This window comes from Pseudorasbora parva, chromosome 10, assembly GCF_024679245.1.
Source record: "Pseudorasbora parva isolate DD20220531a chromosome 10, ASM2467924v1, whole genome shotgun sequence".
In the NCBI taxonomy this organism is placed as follows: Eukaryota; Metazoa; Chordata; class Actinopteri; order Cypriniformes; family Gobionidae; genus Pseudorasbora; species Pseudorasbora parva.
Genome location: NC_090181.1, coordinates 23,814,321 through 23,830,940, shown reverse-complemented (window position 1 = coordinate 23,830,940; position 16,620 = coordinate 23,814,321). Strand labels below are relative to the sequence as shown.

Sequence of the window (16,620 nt, the reverse complement as noted above, 5' to 3'; positions counted from 1 at the left end):
CCAGACACTCTACACTACATGATAATTTTGTGCTGAGCAGATTTTGTGCCCCGATTGCCTCCCATTTAGGAGTTCAAGAGAGTGGTTCAGAAGCTCTGAGATACACAAATGAAAATCCACATACACGAGGGAGATATACACACCAAACAAAAAATACGATTCTCTTGAATTTAAAAATGATGAAATGTTGCAAATATCTCCAAAGAACATCATCACTAACACACTAGCTCTGTTCCAAACCTATTTAGGTACCTACCGAGGGAACATTAAGGCCTTTTTTTCAACATAAAGGCTATTTCCAAATAGTAGGCAAAATGATGCTGACTTCTGAAGAGCCATGGAGAAAATTAATTCTTAAATTAATTTTAAATTGTGATTTATTCCTGTGATGTCAAAGCTGAATTTTCATCAGTCATTACTCCAGTCTTTAGCGTCACATGATCCTTCAGAAAGCATTCTAATATGAGGATTTGGTGTTAATGAAACATCTATTACTGTTATCAATCTTGAAAACATTGTGCTGCTTAATGAAATTCCAAAAATGCTTAATGACTATTCCTTCAGGAGTCTTTGATTAATAGAACGTTTAAAAGAACAGCATTTATTTGACATAAATCTTTTGTAACATTATAAAAGTCTTGACAGTCAATTTAACAAAAAATGTTGTTAAATGAAAGTATTAATTTCTTTAAAAAACATTTTTTAATGTAAATCCACAAATATATACTCCATGTATAATCCACACAGATTAGAAAATTAAATGATTTATTTGAAAACTTTCTGCGAGACAATTTCACAAACAACGTGAGTGAATCTTCTGTCTCTCTCTCCCTCTCACTCACTCAAAATAGCAAGCGTCAAGCAAATATGACATGCCTAATGTCTGTCATTATGAATGAATGAATGAATGAATGGATTAATTAATTAATTAATGAATGAATGAATGAATGAATGAGGCCTTTATATAGCACTTTAATGTGTACTACTGTACTCCCAAAGCGCTTTACACTCATGACAGGGATCTCTCCTCAACCAACACCAGTGTGCAGCATCCATGTGGATGACGTGACAGCAGCCACAGTACAACGACGCCAGTGCGCTCACCACACACCAGCAATAGGTGGAGAGAAGAGAGGGTGATGGAGCCAATTCAGTGGATGGGGGTTACTAGGAGGCCATGATTGGTAAAGGCCAATGGAGGGAATTTGGCCAGGACACCCCTACTCTTTACAAGAAGTGCCATGGGATTTTTAATGACCACAGAAAGTCAAGACCTTAGTTTATCGTCTCATCTGAAGGACGGATTAATGTTGATAAAACAACAAAAGATAGATTTAATTGTAAGGAATCATGTATTTAATTTATACAGGACTAAAAGACTAGCCAGCATTATTTTACATTTAATGACTTTATTCAGTTTCTGTAGTATTTTTGAAAATTAGTGTTAGACCTACCAACAACAAACAAAAAAACATTTATATTTATTTAATTTGTATCTTTATCCTACTGAATTTATTTGTGCTACTTTTTTTCTCAATTTTTCTGAATTAAATAAAAAAACTCTTATAAACTCTTGATCAACAAACTACCCCATTGTAAAATATACCAGAAAGGCCAAACCAGCACAAAAACCCAATAATATAATATAATTAATTAGCCCAAAAATTATAATATTAACTAATTATAACAATTCACAATTCAATAAAATCCTGATGAAGTATGTTCCTGCAGAATATTCCCTGCATTTATTTGACAAACCTTTTGTAACCTTTTAAAAATGTCTTTACAGTCAACTTAAGTTAATCAACTTAACACATTTTTGGTAAATAAGTATTATTTTCCTGCAGAATATTCCCTTTCACTCATAATTGTATTTATTTATGGTTATTTGAATAGGGACAGATACAATATACATAGATAAAACTGAAAGAAGAAAAAACGTGTTTAAAGTACAAGCTAATTTGCTTCATTCATTTGTATGAATTTAAAACAATTTTAAGAAGGGGAAAAACTAAACATGAGTACATTTTAAGGCAGTTTCATGTTTTAAAAAAATGCATGGCTATTTCGTACTCACCTCTATCACGCGCGAGTCAAAATCTTCATACGTTTCTAAAAGAAGAAAAAAAAACAAGCACAGTCACAACTTTTTATAAATGACAATAAACACCAAAAGTCATTAGTACAGGATGAGATTGCTGAAAAGGGCTCACACAGCCTATTTGTTTTTGATCAGGGACAGCAAACGTGTTAAATGAGATTAGGTGAGCATTCTGTTATGACCTCTAACCCCAGGGCTTTGTGGTTGCTACAGTAACTCATTGCAGGTGTTTCATTTTGCCCATGAGAGACAAGCATATTTCCTCGATTTAAAGCAGAGGGTTTGCTGTTGTGACTCAGGGGTGAGAAGTTGTTGGAACAGATCTAGACATGATTTAGACCGCAGGCCTCACCGTCGCTGGGCAATCCATCACCATGACTACTACAGATTGCACCTACATCCCACTGGCCAATCAGACGCCAGGAAATACATTTGCACGGTAAGATGGTGAGCAGCAGAACAGAGATGAACAGCTGTGTAAATTACAAGGAGATTGCACTTTCTGCATCTCGTTTCGCCCTGTCTGAGTGTGAGTGTTAAAGCAATCGAAGCGTGTAGAAGCAGGAGTTGTACCATACATCTTACTATATGGTCAAAGATTGTGTACACATTTTTTAATCAAAGTGTTTGACTATTTCAGATACATTCATTAATCATTATAAATCATGTATACAGCCATACATCTCCTTGACCAAGTATTTTCAGTAGAATGGGACAAATCAGAAATGCTGCACACACCTCCGTTGGGGCCCGGATCCAGCGGGCCAAGGCTGATCCCACCCCAGGAGTAGCCGGTCCAGCCTCTTTCTTTCTTTATCTTGGTTTTTCTGCGTTTTTCCCATTCATCCCTCTGCCGTTGCAGGTTTTCTGCCACCTCCTTCTGCTCTGCCTCTCCCCGTTGAGAGGGTTTCTGGACGGACCCATCCTTGTACACCGGGGTATTCAGACCAGGCCACAGGTAGCCAGCACGACCTGAAGAGAGCACAGGAAACGTGCATGCACTCATTGATACTATAGGTTTCTAACTTATTTCAGGAAAAGCCTCCATAAGAGAGTGAGAGAGGGAAAAAAATAAATCAATAGATTCCCCTGAGGTCTTTTTAAGTGAAAGTAAATAAAGCCACTCAATAACCGTGGCACTCAGTGAGTGTTGTCAGCTTAGAAGAAGGTTAGATTCCAATGGCAGATATAAAACTCTAAACTTGAAGTGGAGCCGTGATTGATATTCATTAACTGGCATAGTGGGTGCAAACACCTCAAGAAATGGACAGCTAATGGTTGCTGCTGTTTATAGCTATTTTAATCTAGTGTTGGCCTTAAATCTGTCCAGAGAAAACCAGATCTTGTGGGTAATAAAAGTGGCTCTTTTTTTAAGGAGTTTATTAAAGAAATAGCTGATTAATCGTTAAAGATCACAATCTTGATTCAAACACCCACAGGCTCTTATTGCTAAATTACATTGATTTGTCTTTTAAACCTTTGACAAGTACGAACACAGCAAACATGCTTTGGAGCTGAGCCAGAGAGAAAAGTTGTCATGTATAGGTATGAAACGTCTTCACAAACACACAGTAAAAAACTGTTAAAAAATGCTTAATCATCCAGCACTGAAAGTCTTTGTGAGCGAATCATTGAATCTCTTATTTAATCGAACTGATTTTTTAATGAATCAAGACTCGAAATTGCAACCATTTTGATCGCATATGCGCCCGTAATTTAATCTGTAGGATCTCCAAAATTATTCGGGAGCATTTGTGCTATTGCAAAAAATTGTTGAGGTGCTTCCTGTTTTCATTTCTCTACAAAACGTTCGCTAGTTAGTACAGCACAGTATGAGCCCACTGTGAGCAGATACAGTGACCGGTCCACCGTTCTATAAATAACAAATAAAACTTCATCTTTACGCTCTAAACTTTAAAGCAGACCTTAGGTTGGTTATTTTAGCAGTCAATCACTCCTTTCACTGTGCTCCATTGTCACGTGACGTGGAGCTAACAATCACGCAACATAAAAAGAGCTGAATAGAGGAGGATTTTTGAAGGGACTAGGGAAAGAGAATTTTACTTGGCCTGCTGGACATGTAGCCTTAAAACATCAATAACAAAAAAATAACTAGGGAATCACCAGACGCGAGAATGATTGTGATTTTTTTTCAGTTAGAGTAAGCAGCGATTGATGGTGGATTATGTTACTGACTGAAACATGGTTGCACTGTTGAGGCTCATGCAACCACTCATGGAGAAATCAAAACAAATCAGCACAGCAGCACACACAAATACTGAAAATGTGACATTGATTTCATACAACAGGTAAAATCAAGTCACTTGCATTTTAGACACAATTTTGGCTGTTTTTTTTCTGTTTAAGCAGTGAAACTACTTCCAAAACAAAGATCACAGCAGAACCACAGTGCATCTCACAGAAACTGTGCTTCATTACTGAATGATTCAGCATTTTTATTGAATTAGTTGAGTCAAAGATTCTGCTTCATACTTGAATGAATCAGCCATTTCAACGAATCGTTCTCAATGACTCACTCATTAAGTCTTTCCCTGACAAACACAGAATTTTCCATTATTTGTAAGAAAACGCTTCCAGGCTCAAAAACAGAATTTTCCGGGTGTCCGTGTTCTCACTGCTCCCACAGTAGATTATGGCCAGGGACAAAACCAGCCCGCGCAGTCGTCTCTTCATAGTGTTATAGTTTGCTGGCTTTTCCTCTTCGGTTCGAATTTTCCACACGTAAATTCTGACTAGGGATGTAACGATTAGCGATTTCACAATAAAATGTCCTGACGGTTAGTAATATCGTTTAAAATTTAATTATCATTAAAACCGTCAGTGATTATCACGATATTGAAAACTCGCGGTAAATCCTGTCCAGTCTGGTGCAGGCGCGCGCAGCACGTGACGCAACGCTGTTTTCTGAATGAGAAGAAATGACAGAAGGCAGTGACAGTACCGGGAGATTTTCCAGCCTTCTAAAAGTAAAAAAATCTGAGGTGTGGCCATATTTTGGCTTTTACAAAAGGGGAAAATTAATCAAAGAGGCTCTGGTCACTCTGTCTGCAGCAGAACATGCCAGCAGAAAGTTGTTGTAATAGGGGAAACACTTCAAATCCGCGAAGATTTGCGAACACAAGGCAAGTGGACTTTGACCTCAATACCAACCTACGTCTGGTTCAGACACGACTAGGGCGACATTTAAGGAATAATAATCAGGGCTTGACATAACACCCGGCGTTTGTGTGGTGTATTTTGGATGTGGCGTGTAACGCAGTCACTCACGTCGCTGCTGCTATAGTCACCTACTTATTATAGGCTTCTCCAAAGCCATCTATTATAATCGCGTTGCGCATTATAACCTATCACACGTGTTTCTATTGAGTTTATGAATGCAATGTCTAATAATCAGATGTGTTCAGATTAGCAGGGTTTTGTTCAGAGCGCGCTCTCACTGAAATCTGCACTCAAAGCAGAGATGAGCGTGCAATGTACGCAGGAGATTCATTCAGCATACGGTTGAATGTTTTTGCTCTATTTCAGCAGCGAAAATAGTTTAAAACAAATACCCCCGAACCATAGCGCATCTGATATGACTGGCATAAAGTTGGCTTGACGTTCAAGATAATTTAGGGACCGTTTCTAAAGTTACATACCGTATTTCCTCAAATGAAAGCCTGTAGTCAATTAAACGCCGGGCCTCTGATAGTGGCCGGGGGCGTGGTCAGCACGAACAAATAAAGGCCGGTCTCAAATAAAGGCCGGGGGAAAATGAATGGATAATCTCCTAAATGCCGTTAATTTAATGCGAAACCATCCTCATGCGAGTCATGCCAGTGAGACACACACTAATCCTGGTCTCTTCTATAGTTAACCTAAAAACTTTACAGGGATTGCTTTGTAAATTAAATTGAGAATATAATGGTGGCATATGCCATTTTAAATAGGCTACTGTAGTCTATGAGAGATGCGACGTCTGTGAAAATGCCGTGTCAGACAGGCTACAAATATCGATCTTCACAATGCGCGCGTCTCAATCTGCTCCTTTAGTAGTCAGAGCACTGATCAGGGAGTCAGCCCATTGACTTACCGTATGTCCTGATCAGTGCCCTGACTACTGAACTAGGGAGCTGATTAAGACGCACCTAATATTAGCCTCTCGTCTCTTTTATGTCTTCTTAAGGGGGTCGCACCCAAGCCTCAAAGCTCAGCTCTGCGCAGTGTCACGTCTCACGCCTTGTTTTTATTTTCGCCTGTCTCCGCTGCGCACGCTCCTCCCCAAACGGACGAGCCATTGTGCTATTCTTTGAAACAACAGAGGGCGATTTGGAGTAATTGTTCTATAAACCAAAGCGTCCAGAAGAAGTGGGCTAACGTGCACAGGTGATGATATTTATTTTAGTAGATTTCACCAAAAACCACACTAGAAAAGAATCGTGTAAATCTCAGTAAACCATGGCTTGATATTATTACTTGTGACATGAGAACAAAATATGCGCTAAATTAACGATCTCTTAAATATTTCCTAATTTCACTAAACTTTAATGTTGTGATTTATTTATTAATTTGCTTAAACCTGGATCTTTATTTAAAATGGCTTATTTCTGCTTTTGTAGGCTCATTCAGTAAATATAAGCACCTCATTTGTATGTGCAAACTGGGGGCCGGTGTGATGAGACGTCACACTCGGCTTTTTTTACGGTCTACGGCTCGGCTAGATTCGCTGAGAACTTGTTCATCTTCGGATGAGGAGCTGTGCGTGGAATTACAAAAAATGCATATTATTTTGTTGTATGGTGATATTTTTGCAAATGTTTCTTAAAAAAAAGCAATGATATTTGTCCACTGGAACGATCACTTTAAATTGAAAACGGTTTACTTAAAGCAGTTATATTTTAAACAGATGGAATTAGAAATACAGGCCTGCCCCTAATAAAAGCCTGCTTCAAATAAAAGCCGGTTCCCATCGGCAGTTCAGGTAAATAAAGGCTCCGGTCTTTATTTGAGGAATTACGGTACATTGGTTATGCGTGTTTGTATAAAACTGACTGTAAAGTGTTCATAGGTGTCGGGTATAATGCATACCTTTTTGATTTTTGATATTTAATAAAATAAACTGTCAAATCATATTAAAATATGGATATGATTTATTTTCCTGGGATACTGTTTGGGCTCAAAATATGCTAGATTTAAATGTGTCATAGCTGATTGGACACTGATGAGAATATTGCTTGAACATATTCATAGAGATAATGTTAGAGATTCTATTTACACCAAATTATTATTTATGCATGTGGTGCTATTGATGACGGCCAATATAAGGAAGGTAATCCCACAGAATACAATGTTGCTTTTAAAAAGTGCATAGAACTGCTTGATTTATTTGTTGTTTGTTGATTTTCAAATATAAAACTTGTTGACATGTTTTCAGTGTGTGCATTGGTTCTTTTTGAAAACACTTTATCGAATTTGAACAACACGACGTGATAATATTGATAACCGTGATAATTTAGGTCACTGTAACCGTGATGTGAAAATTCAATACCGTTACATCCCTAATTCTGACCAATCGAAAAGCAGTTTAAGAAATACAGCATGGCAATGAGTGATGTGGATGTTGTCGCGTTCCTACGTTTTGGTTCGTTTCAACTGGTTCGGACCAAAGCAATCAGTGTGGTGTGAAAAGGAACCAAAAAAGCTGTAAAATGCAACAATGTGTAATTGTTTGCCCTTGGTTCGGAACCAAATGAACCAAACTAGAGATGTTAAAGCCCTTAGTATGTTCTGTAAATGTGGGTAGGATGTACCTTCTCCAAGGTTCTGGCCTCTGTTGAGATCTCTCTTCATTTTACGCTTGGTTCTCTTTCCTCTTCCCTTTCTGGCACCAGCACCAGACTCGGCCAAGACTCCACGCCAAAGCTCATCAGCTGTCACTGAGGGAATAAATTGATGTGAATTAAAAAAATGAATAAATCACAAACACCTACAGAGCCATATCACTAACAGTCAAATAAGGTGAAGAATGAATAATAAACCCTTTGTATTGTTTTAACCTGTTAAAGTGTAAGCGTTGGTTTTACAATGCAAGTATAAAGTTTTATCCATATTATGTGGCCGTGTCTGTGCGTACGTGTGTTTAGAGGGGTTGGGTAATCTGGGACGTTGGGAGTTGTTTGATGTTGTTCTGATTTAATTAGGACTTAATTAGATGAGACCGAGAGGCCTGCCAGGCCTAATGAAGCATTCGATTCCAACAAAAGCAGTCCATGAAATATCATAATTCTATCTGACAACCAAACATCCCCATTACACACCAATGCACATAAAACCAAAGCATTCAAAAACACACTCATGTTGATACACTCAACCACACCATCTGCAAGAGAGATGCTGAAGGCACTTCCCTATGCAGTTCTAAAAGTTTTGGATGCACAGATTTTTCTTTATAACTAATAGTTTTAATGAAAACAGTTCATGTCTCATGGAGAAGATCCTTATGAAAGCAGACAAATAAAAGAGATGCAGGAACAAACCATGTTGCATATATTAGAATAAAAGGGCTGTTAAGCAGGTGTTTTTTTTATTTCCCTCAAATTAAGTCATATTTATATTCAGATTTCATGGCCTAGCAGAAATGGTTTGTAACTTAGCAAATCACTGTCTGTCCATCACTTATAAAATATTCTCAATACTAGCACAAATTCTTGTGGAAGCACACGATGCCCCATGACCTATACCTGTACGTAATTTTGCTTCCATTTTAAAAATAAGTTTAAAATAACATCTAAAAATACACAATGACAATAGATGTCAGTCTAATGCTGGAGTTTTCAAACTTTATGATGCCAAGGACCCCCAGCATGCCAGGGAGCCCCTTCCTAAAATCCATCTATATATTTTTGATGTATGAAAAAAAACATTTTAAATAACCTGGAACGCACTTCACTTCCGGTAAGGTCAATATCCACGCTCTGGCTTGTATATCCCATATCCAAAGCGTGGATACTGACCTTACCGGAAGTGATGCGCGTTCCAGGCTGTTGGATATAGTGTTGTATTTGAGGTAAAAAATGATATAAATACTAGAGCTTTTTTTAATTACGATTAATCGCATGATTGTCATCAGTTAACTCGTGATTAATCGCAATTTAATCGGAGATTTTTATTTGTTGTAAATGTATCTTAAATTAAGTTTGAATTACGTTTTTAATACTCTAATCAACATGGGTATATGGACAAATATGCATGCTTTATGCAAATGCACGTTTATTATTAGTGAAACCATATAATACTTATTAAATAATAATCAATAAAACAGCATGAAGACTAGATATGTATCAAAGGTCATAGATGTTTATCAAAGAAGTTGTTCATATCTCTTAAGCCTAGCTTAAAATTTCAGAATAAGCAGGGATTTCTCTCATTTTAAGAATATAAATAAAGGTAGTATTACTGGCAGTTTAGTTCAGAACAGGGCACAGTTCGTATGAAAAACTGGTAATGTGAAAGCTGTCATGTGGACCTGTGAGCGCACCAGTAACATACCATACCCGGAGGAGGTCCATATTCCATGAGTAGGAATATTGTGTGGCCCCTTTAAGAGAGGCGCGCTCTCTATTGAACTGCCGGCATTTTGCGTGTGCGCGCCGAACTATGCCTCAATTCACGTGAACAGTGTGAAGAACACAGACTCGGAAGCGTTCTTGTTCAGAAGAGTAACCTGTGCATTCGTTTTAGCCGATTGTAATGCATTTAGTTCAATATAACACATGTACTGTGTTATAGTGGTGATGTGTCAATGATTTACCTCAGACATGAGCGAGAGTGAGCTTCAGTGTATTCAAGCATCGCGCTCGGACTGAAGAGAATGTGCTCAATGTAAATGGACTTTTCTTCCAACCGGGTGTCTAATTTGGTTAAACAGAAAATATGGTAGCTTATAGGCAATAACTGCACTTTTAGTTTAGAATAATGATAACCATTTTCTTTCCCTATTAATGTTTGCTGTTGCATCCTTCACGTCTATGGCTTATCCCGATTTCTCCAACGACGGGCTATGGATCAAACAGAAAATGCGCGCTAAGTTAACACGCGTTAATAAATTTAGGGCCGTTACAATGAATTTGCGTTAACGCGTTATTAACGTGTTAACTTTGACAGCCCTAATAAATACGGCTCACACAAACTAAAAAGTTTTGTGTCTTAAGATATCAGTGTGTTGTCATGAGCCACAGAGCTCTTTGTGCATGTTGTCTAAGCATGTTTTTTTTTTCGTTTTTTTGCTCTCATAGAACGTACCCATTCACGTGATTATATGATCTGCACACAGGAAAGGTTGGAGTTAAAAATCTTAATTTGTGTTCTACTGAAGAAATAAAGACGCCTACATGTTGGATGCACTGGGGGTAAGCAGATAAACATCAAAATTTCATTTTTGGATGAACTATCCCTTTAAACTGTTAGATAAATAGCAAGTGTGACATTATAAATACAGCATATTGTTTTCAAACTTCAATTCGTTATACTTAATGTTGGATGTATAAACCTGAAGAAGAACATTTCCAATTAAAAATGTGTATAAGCAACTTTCACAATAAATGTATGTAAGCAGCTTAAAGCTACACTGTGTGATATTTTCCCCCATCTAGCGGTGTAAAGGTATATGTCCATCCAGTGAATATTAGTTTCTGTTCCTCTCAATTCTGATTTCGTTTTAACTCCTACGGTGGCCGATTTAGTCCAAGATTAACATGGCAATCTCCCTCTTCACATTCGACATGGTGCCATCGAGTGTTAAAACGTGAAAGACGAAGCTTGAATTTATGGGTATGACCCTCTTTGGCTAATGTACTTTTAAGATGGAGGGGCAACATGGCGACCAGCATTCGAACCCCTCACCCGTATGTATTTTCAATGGCATATTAAAAACTTACGAGAATACTTTATAACTTGAAAGAAGTAAATATACATTAATGAGCACATATATTTTTGAAAGAACTAAGTGTTTTTAGCTAAGAATAAACTAAAAAAGTTGCACAGAGTAGCTTTAAGTACTGCATTAAGAATACTGCCTTACAACCCCAGTGAGCAAGATAAAGTGGACTATAGTGAAAGAAACTCACTAGAAAGATACAAAGCAAACATATATGTGGTGAGGTTGGGAAGCGAGAGACATGGGAGGAGCAAGCAAGACCAGTGTGTGATTGAGAATGAGCATCACCTGCGAGGCACACCAGTCTCAAGTCCTCTCGTGAGGGATTTTGAACCCCAGTTTGGAAACCCCTGGTTTAATGCATGTGAACATACAAAAATAGTGCAGATGGAATGCAAGAACAGTCTTTAAATGAACTGCTGTGGACTGCAGGTTAGAGGTATTTTCTGTACCTGACGGCATTTATTTTTAAACCCGACTGGACCCGGACGTAAACAGCATTGGCGTGTCCAAAGCCTGCCCCCTGCAGTCAGTCAGGAAAAATTCCAGTGTCCTGCTTACTGATTTGGCCAAAGCTCCATTACTTTATTTATGACTTTATTTATGCATTTCCTTATTTATTATTACTAGGGATGCTCATTTCGGTTAATTTTCAAAAGTTTGCTTTCGTTGCATTTTTTTATTTGTTTAGATTTTTTAGCTCGTTTCATTTGTGAGCAGTAGTATCAGCCTGCCTCAGCTTGTCAAAAATGCCTTTTAACTGTGAAGGTAATATAGTAGGCTAAATTAACTAACATTGTGATGCTGTTATATCTATGGATTTTATTATAGGCAAGACAAGTCAAGAGTTGATTTGAGAGGCTAAATTGATTAAACGTGGTTAACTCACTGTTGGCCACAGGTCGCTTGGCCGTCACTTAAAATAATTAAAACTTTAATTTAACAAACAAAAAAATGCTCTAAACATCTTTCTAAATAAACCTAACAAAGAAATGAAACGAAATATAACTACTTTGACATTAAAAACAAAACTGAACTATTTTAATGGCTGCAACAATGTAAGCCAAATGTAAGCCAAAAAAAAAACACGGGCTCCAGTTGGACTCGGGCCTAGATTTTTGATAAGCAGTCGGACAAAACCACACTAAGAAAAGCATTAAACAAGGCTTCAAATGGCACGGATGCCCGGGAAATACAGAGACGGCTCGCTAGAGCGGCCAGCCTCGGGAACCGACTTTCATTTGCTTTCCTCCACCAGTCCGGAGCTTGTACTAGCCTACTGCTGTATTGTAATAGCCTACCGCGTAGCTTATTTTGCACGTAACTTCGTCACCATTTCTGTCGAAATAGTCCCACACAGTATACTTCTTTCCCATTGCTTAATTTTGCAAAATATGTCTGTGTCGGCACGTGCGGTTCGTTGCATGTGTCGACGCGGCACGTGAGTTATAAAAAAATAAAATTAAAATTAAAAAAACCTTTAAACCGTTTAACTGATAGTGTTAATCAGTCAAAATTCTTAATATCGGTTAACGGTTCAATGGTCAATATGAGCATCCCTAATTATTACCATATTATTGCCTGCACAAAGGATACAAATTATTTCTTAGTTCGGCATTCAATGCTGACCAGCGGATTGGAAAAACAAACGTGATAGCTCAATACAAATTAAATAAGATGACTATTACAGCCTACTAATTTTAATACATAATAATAACATTTGTGAAACTATAAAAACAACAGATCTAAAAAGGTAAAAAAAAAAAAAAAAAAAACTAAACATATAAGAGTATAAACTGTCAGAAACAAAGCTAGCTAGCTTGTTAGCTTGAGAATATTTGCCAGCAAAGTTGTTGCCATAACAAAAGAAAACATCTGATTTAAAGCCCCTCTCCTTCTTTCTAGACGGTGTGAGGAATGACACTTCGACTGACATTGTTCACAGTAATCCATTAAAGATCTTGCAAACAGTGAGTCTAAATCCATGCAGACAGCGCTCGTTGAAATGGAAGGCAAAAGTGAACGAATTGGTTTAAATAATACAATTTTGTTAAAATCCCCGACATATTTTTAAAAAATTCGGATTTAAAAATTCACATTAAATTACCCGAGACCCAAAGCCACTAATACCGAAAGCAACCCGTGTCTGAGGAAAGTTTTGGACCTGAACCCACTCAGGTCTCGGGTCAGACCTCGGGTTTTCAGATCTAAGTGAACCTCTACTGTGAACACCTCTACTACAGGCCAATGATATGCTCCTGTTCAATGACACGGAAATAAATCTATATATATTTTGACTTGTTTTTGCATTGTATAGTCAATGCTTTACTCATCTTACACAATAATGTAACTTCTTATAATTATTTTCATTTAATTTAATAAGCAGCCCTTTATTTCATGTAATTAAACAACATGACATACTTAATTTGATTAAAAATTAATAATTTTGACCATTTCTAAAATATCATGGGGACAATATTTGTAAAGCTGTGCTGAGATGTTTTGCGCTATGAGGATAGCAAGCTTGTCTACTGTCATTCAGCAGATGCTTAAAGCATCTAACTGTACAATACCTGCAGGGATCACCAACAATCCTCTAAACAAAGGATATCATAACATGCTTACATTTGTTGAAGAAGCTTGAATGTCTGTTCTGCTGCAGGGCGGCAGTGACTGGAGCATACTGGGCAGGGGTGGGACTGCGTCTTGCCAAGTGGGAGAAGTGAGCAGCGCCCCCTAGTGCTCTCAGTGCTCCGACACCTTTTGGAAAAGAAAGACAGAGGACAGGACATTTTTTAAAGTCGGAATGAAACAGAGGTTGGTATAGACTTTTCTTCTCTATTGTGATGTATATCAGAGTGAAACTTTAAGCATGTGGCATGTGAATGACAGGTTGCCCCAAAGAGATGTTGCTGCATGAGGGTAGTTATTTTAATTAAAAACAACAGGAGCACATCATTAAAAATAATAATAATGATATGGATGGATGGATGAACCATTATAAAAAATACTGCCATCTTCCATAAAATACAAGAATTGTCAATTCATGGTTGAGTGAAAGCACAGTAAGAGTTCACTATTCCAAACACATAAATTGTTTACAATCAACCGCATCAGATCACCTAAGATACAAAGCAATTCCTGAGTTCCAAAGACAAATAAAAACCAGAGGCCAGAGGTGTAAACTATTGGAGCAAATGTAATAGTAACTGTCCTTGATTATCTTTTTGGCTACTTATCAAAGATGCTAGAAACTACAAGTATATGTACTCTACACTTTACTCTGGTACACATCAATTTGACAATTTTTTTGAATACTAAAAGATTCTTCTGATCCTAGGCTAAAATCTGTAGCGTTTGATTGCTAGTTTGACAAGTTCACCAAAGCAATTCTGGTAGTGTCAGAAGAAGATTTGACGCAGTCCTGCAGTGTGACTTTGACGACAACGTCAAGTCAAAAAACAATAGGCGTACCGAACCTGATGACGCAATTAGTGAGACAACATGGATGCATCCTGACTGATATTAATGACAAGTGAGATACTACTGGTTGACATGTCTCACAGCAGGTTAGAGACTAAATCATTAATTCTGTGTTATGGGGTTATTTGGTGCTGATAGTGTGAGGATGTATATGACGTAATTAGTATGTATTTGAATGAACTTGAATGTACATACATGGCATGAATAAAATATTTACATCACTAGCACATAATTTAATTTTTTTTTAAGTGTGAGACTGTATGCATTTGGTTATATGTACATAGTTTGTTTTCATTATAAACTGATTCACGTAAAAACAACAGCAAAGAAGCATCCCTTGATGTTTATTCATTTTATATAATCCTTCACATGAGTTTTGCAATGTTGAACGAGATCGCCAGAAAAAAAATTGCCTGAAAAAAACTGAGACAAAATCCACAAGAACTGCATAAAATATCTCCAAGATGCTTGAAAAAACCCTCCTGCAAAGTTCCCTGAAAAACTAGGAGCAAGTGTCCCTGGACAAAAGCTGTTTAAAATGCAAAGGGTGGTCACACTAAACACTGATTCAATTTAGTTATTAGGAGTTAATTTATGACTATTCTAGACACAAGTGTCTAGAACTCTTCACAGTACTGTAGCTTTGCAGGAAAGTTTCTTCAAGCATCTTGGAGATGTTGTCGCAGTTCTTGTGGATTGAGGTGTTCCATTTTATTTTGACTTTAGAAAATCTAACATCTGATTGCTCCCCTTACAAATCAACTGATTTTTGTGTTTTTCATTGGCGTGTCTCTCAGGTGTTGAGTAGTGTATCATTGAGACTAAAAGTAAAACCACTTAAGTACCATTAAAATCAGATACGCTAATGTCTGGTTTCACAGAAAGGCAAATTATGCCTTCATTAAATTATGACATTTAAGTAGCTTTTATTCCATGGCTTAAAAAAAGCTAGTATTCATTTTGAAACAGAAAAAGGGCACTGACACATGTTAAGATATGTCAGTGCAGTTAAAAACAGCTTAAGCAAAGCATGTATTTTAGTCTTGGACTAGGCTTAAGCTATTTTTGTGAAACCGGGCATAAGACTTTTACTCAAGTCATATTGGCACCTTGTTACTTGCAATGAGTATTTTTTGCTGTAAGGTATCTATCTGTACTATTAAGTATGGTTTTCAGGTACTCTTTACACTTCTGATAAATAAAATAAAAAACAAAGAAGCCCATAGATAGAAGATCAACGTTTCTGAAACAGCAATATTGAATGCACCAACGTTAGTAATAGTACAATAATAACATGAAAATTTAGCCTACTAAGCAACTGCATGAATGAAGTTGTCCATAATACCATCTGAAAACTCTCATACTCTCATACATAATGCCATATCTCAAATGATATAAACACGACATTGTGTACAAAAGATAACAATTGAACATACAATAAAATAATTTAAATACACGTTTTAATTCAGTATGACAACTAACTGACAGCTCTGGCAGGGATGTCTATGGTTGTATTTAGGGCAAATATTTTGTGTTATCTATATCATGATACGTCATTAGAGTTATGCATTTACTACAACATTCTGACAGGGACCGTTAGCGTGTTCACATTAGTTTTTCTTCAAACTTCTTACAGTCTACACATTCTTTACATAAGCTCTCACCAAACGTGAAGACAACCGCCACTACACTCAACAGAGGTTTAAAAAAAGCTAATTCAACAAGAGTTCTAATCAAAACGCACCTTCAAATGACAACCGGAGGACACAGCACAGCCTTGTGACCGCCGCCATGTTCGGATGCTGAGGGGTCCTTGAGCGTAAGCGTGCTGTTCAAACCTGTGCCTGTCCAGAATTACAGAAGTCTGAGATAAATTGAAAAAGGGATAAATTACGATAAATACAATTATTATTTTTGAATGGCAGTTTCCGTTTTTAAAAAAGTTAGAAATATATTGTATAATTTAAAGAATTATGATAAGTGTACAATCACCTTTATTAAAAGTGAGTGGACTACCACAGTTTAGGAGCTCATACAATAGCATTAATTATTAATATTTTATAGAATAGATAGATAGGCTACTAGCATTGGTTATAGACAT

The 16,620-nt window shown here is 37.2% G+C and overlaps 1 protein-coding gene across 1 annotated transcript in view; it reads right to left on the bottom strand.

The window, feature by feature from the left end:
• The window catches only part of mrps5 (mitochondrial ribosomal protein S5), a 32,090-nt gene extending 15,727 nt beyond the window's left edge, over nucleotides 1–16,363 (bottom strand). Inside the window, exons 1-5 of the mRNA XM_067455604.1 lie at nucleotides 16,264–16,363; nucleotides 13,662–13,796; nucleotides 7,912–8,037; nucleotides 2,840–3,073; nucleotides 2,078–2,112 (exon numbers count right to left, since the gene is read on the bottom strand). Coding sequence (XP_067311705.1) covers nucleotides 2,078–2,112; nucleotides 2,840–3,073; nucleotides 7,912–8,037; nucleotides 13,662–13,796; nucleotides 16,264–16,312 — 579 coding nt within the window. The 5' untranslated portion in view covers nucleotides 16,313–16,363. The remainder of the gene's footprint in view (nucleotides 1–2,077; nucleotides 2,113–2,839; nucleotides 3,074–7,911; nucleotides 8,038–13,661; nucleotides 13,797–16,263) is intronic.
• Between the last annotated feature and the right edge of the window lie 257 nt (nucleotides 16,364–16,620).